The sequence below is a fragment of the Austrofundulus limnaeus genome, unplaced genomic scaffold, assembly GCF_001266775.1.
Source record: "Austrofundulus limnaeus strain Quisiro unplaced genomic scaffold, Austrofundulus_limnaeus-1.0 Scaffold971, whole genome shotgun sequence".
NCBI lineage: Eukaryota > Metazoa > Chordata > Actinopteri > Cyprinodontiformes > Rivulidae > Austrofundulus > Austrofundulus limnaeus.
In genome coordinates, this window is record NW_013953373.1 from 158,446 (window position 1) to 159,631 (window position 1,186).

Below are 1,186 nucleotides of genomic sequence, written 5' to 3' on the forward strand. Positions count from 1 at the left end.
CGATCATTTACCGAGTTTATTGATCCGGTCAGTCCCTTCACAAACAGGGGGCGGGGTCAAAGTTCACATGACAAATTTAAGATTCCACAAAATAAAGTTAATATACCCACCTGATGCCAGCCACACACACACACACACACACACACACACACACTCACACACTCTCTCTCACACACACACACACACACACTCTGACCTCCACCTGGTCTTACCTGGACGTCTCCTCTGAGCGGCGTGTTAATTTAATGAGGGACAGAACAGGCAGGAAGTCCAAACTAACTGCACCTGTCCATCATTCAGACTTCTGTTAATCAGGGATCACTGTGATAACAGGACAGTTTGGACAGAGGACAGTACACATGAGCCGGACCTGTCCTCCGTCCTGAACCACAGGCAGCTCAGGAGTCCAGACCCGGTTCCTGCAGAGGACAGGYCCTGTGAGACGGATCCAAAGGGGGCGGGACTCCTGAGCGGTCTGAGGCTGTGCACAGGGAGCAGGACCTCCAGTCTGATACAGAAAGGTTCATGTTGACCACTGTTAAGACTTACAGGTCAGGAACATCAACTACATGAAAAGTCCCTAAAAGAGAAAACAAAACAAACATGTCTGTGCAGTCTGAGGGGGCGGAGCTTCCCCAGTTCACACGCTGAGCTCCAGGCCCCGCCTCCTCTAGCACTTCCAAAACGAAGCGAGCGCTCTGCAGTGGGCGACGAGGAGGGGGGAGGAGGGGCGACACCTTCAGAAGGAGGGGAGGAGGGGGGAGTCATTCTGTGGCCTTCAGGGAGAAGGACAGCTTGGGTCTGGACTTGCCCCTGCCCAGGATGATTTTCTGCTCCTCCTTCTGCTGCCTCTGACGGTCCTGCTCCAGCTTCATGCGCTCCTCGTGGATCTTTCTCTGCTCCTCCACGATACGCAACTGCTCCTCAGCCTGGAGGGGGGGCAGAAATGTTTAACACAGAGGTCACATGTCAGCAATATCTGATCACTGGAGCAAACACACACAAACACACAGGTAAACTAACAATAACACAACCAGTACAGGAGGCTTCAAACAGCTGTGAAACATCTGGATCAGTTCCAACATGAACTGTACAGCTGTGAAACATCTGGATCAGTTCCAACATGAACTGTACAGCTGTGAAACATCTGGATCAGTTCCAACATGAACTGTACAGCTGTGAAACA

General features: G+C 51.6%; 1 protein-coding gene across 1 annotated transcript in view; it reads right to left on the reverse strand.

The window, feature by feature from the left end:
- Positions 1-1,186, reverse strand: part of LOC106533558 (arginine and glutamate-rich protein 1) — a gene marked incomplete in the record, with an annotated part of 9,627 nt that continues 8,441 nt past the window's right edge. Inside the window, 1 exon segment of the mRNA XM_014029913.1 lies at positions 1-929. Within this exon segment, the coding sequence (XP_013885367.1) occupies positions 765-929 (165 nt within the window).